The sequence below is a fragment of the Etheostoma spectabile genome, chromosome 22, assembly GCF_008692095.1.
Source record: "Etheostoma spectabile isolate EspeVRDwgs_2016 chromosome 22, UIUC_Espe_1.0, whole genome shotgun sequence".
Classification (NCBI taxonomy): domain Eukaryota; kingdom Metazoa; phylum Chordata; class Actinopteri; order Perciformes; family Percidae; genus Etheostoma; species Etheostoma spectabile.
Genome location: NC_045754.1, coordinates 10,988,997 through 10,991,475, shown reverse-complemented (window position 1 = coordinate 10,991,475; position 2,479 = coordinate 10,988,997). Strand labels below are relative to the sequence as shown.

General features: G+C 40.2%; 1 protein-coding gene across 19 annotated transcripts in view; it reads right to left on the bottom strand.

Annotated features, from left to right (window-relative positions):
* kiaa1217 (KIAA1217 ortholog) overlaps positions 1-2,479 on the bottom strand; it is a 111,785-nt gene that overhangs the window by 43,761 nt on the left and 65,545 nt on the right. For all 19 annotated transcript variants that reach the window (XM_032503532.1, XM_032503524.1, XM_032503529.1 and 16 more), the window contains exon 2: positions 1,751-2,037. In XM_032503532.1, coding sequence (XP_032359423.1) covers positions 1,751-2,037 — 287 coding nt within the window. The remainder of the gene's footprint in view (positions 1-1,750; positions 2,038-2,479) is intronic.

Here is a 2,479-nt window from a genome sequence, read left to right as displayed (position 1 = left end):
ACACACACACACACACACACACACACACACACACACACACACACACACACAGCCAGCACCCCTGCTGATATTACCTTATGCAAATTAATTGGGTTCACAATGAACACCTCATGAAAAGGGTTTACTTTGCATGTGTGCTGTGTGGGCTGGGCTGAAAACAGCACACGAAATCCCTATTGCACAATGCAAGTACCACTGCCTCGAGCACCACTGTGGCTTGGTGCCAGCTCACCATTACCTCAATTGTTTTGGCTACAAAGCCAGATTGCCCCTCCCTTTTGTCTCCTCTGACCCAGAGCAAACAAACAAACAATGACCAGGTAAACCAGGTGAGCCCTTATCGTGACAACGTGTGTAATAAAAGCACAAAGAGACTTTATAAACCGTAAAAGCACCAAAACAATCCTGAGACATGTATACTTTATACACCATGCTGTGATCTACAATACATAAAGCAGTCTCAATCTATAAATAAATCTAATTATGGTGATCCAATCAGGCTTTACAGAGTGTATGGACGATTCAAACAGTCACATGTTTTCTACTCCTTCACACAAACACCACATAACTGTTTCACAGCAGCTGTGGGAGGGACACGTGACAGGCAGATTTATAGGACAGACTTCACATTTAACCTGCGGCAAAAAAAGAGGAGGAAACAGTTTTGCAGTCTGCAGAGAAAAATAGCAATACTTTCTATGTGTCCATATAGGAGGGCAAGAGCACTTAAAAGTTCACATTTGATTTGGTCAGTACATAAACATAATTATTTAACTTCTAATTTGTGCTGTCATCCCTCTTTGTTGTCATGTTAAAGAATTAGTTCAACATTTTGGGGAAAATACACGTAATTGATTTCTGCCAAGAGTTGGACGAGAAAATTGATACCACTCTTATATCATGTAAATATCCCTGCATGTACTGTACTGTTACTCCAAAAGCTCACTAATTATTATGTTATCTTGTTTGTCTAATCTGGATAAAAACTGAAGTGTATAAACTGATAACCATTGTATAAGGGGTTATGTGGCCGATTCCAATAGTTATACTAAGCAAAGCTAACAGGTTGCTGGCTCCAGCTACATATTTAGCTTATGGATACAGTATAAGAGTGTTATTTATCTACTCACCTGCAAAAAAGTGAAGAAGTATTCCCCAAAATGTCAAACAATTCCTTTAAGAAATACTTGCAGGTTATTGCATTTGTCAGAAGTAGAATACATTTGTGCTAGAGTAAATTGAACAAAAATATTAAATTATGCTAAATATGCTTTTGCTAAATATGCTGCTTAAACAGACATTACAATGTAATAATAGAATTTCTTTGGCCACTTTGGCAGAAGAATGAACTAAAAACACAACCTTTTCTCACTGTATGAAGTTGACATGGAGAAACGTTGTGGTGGCCTATTTTACACATCCAGTGGACATGCAGCAACATTAGCATTTGTTTGAATTTCTGATGTGTACATTGTTTACCTGATAACTCTGTCTACCAGCTTTGCTGGAACATTGACACTGAAAACAGCTGCTTCCATCTGGAAACAAGGTGGATGACAAGCCGGAAAAACAAAAACAATGCGCTGGCATCATTATATCTTATCCTAAAGGGGGTATAATTGGGTGATACTCTGGAATTCATTCATTGATATAAAAAAGACATTTAGATTCATGAATCAGATCATCCTAACAATTTGAGCCAAAACAAACGACCACATTGCCCTCCCAGGGCCTTTCTTAATCCACTGACCTGCTCTCGCAGCCTTTCCTGATGGCCCATGATCGCTGAGGCATGATGGGGGTATTTCTGCTTCAGATGCTCCAGGAAGGCCTCCCTCTTCTTGTCCATGTCTGATGGCTGCATAGCTAGGATCTCTTGGGAGCTGCGGGCTCCCCCTAATGTGTGTCTTCGAGGGACCGTGCGGCTGCCTTTGGCATCCCCTCTTGAAGGGGCCGTCCCATTTGGGGAGGCCTGTCTGCGGCTTACGTGCTGGGCTTCCTCTGGGTAGGTTACCTTCAGGTTGCTTTTGGTTTGTTCTGATGGGACAGAGAGACATGGGGTCAAAACAAATGTGCTGTGCTGTTTTAACATCAACTGCAAGTGCTTGCATGAATATTATTATTCTACAGGTCACGAAGCATGTCAGGTCAAATTCAACCATCTGAGACCTACATCTTTTTTAAATGGAAATAACTAAGACTTTAGTCTCTTCTCATTTGCTATCACACACTCAATGTGAGAAAGTAAAGAAAAGAAAAAAATGACTGACTCCATATGCAAAAACAATATTCTCTCTAGAAGCAACGCTGAAATAAACAAATGCAGTCGGCGCAGTTTGTTAAAAATTCATGCTGCTTGACTTTAAAGCAATAAATCCACAATTTAATGTGACAGACAGACTATTGGTGATGAAAACACTGAATTGAAACAGCTACTCAAACTTCTTCCTTAAAGGTCCCATGACATGGTGTTCTTTGG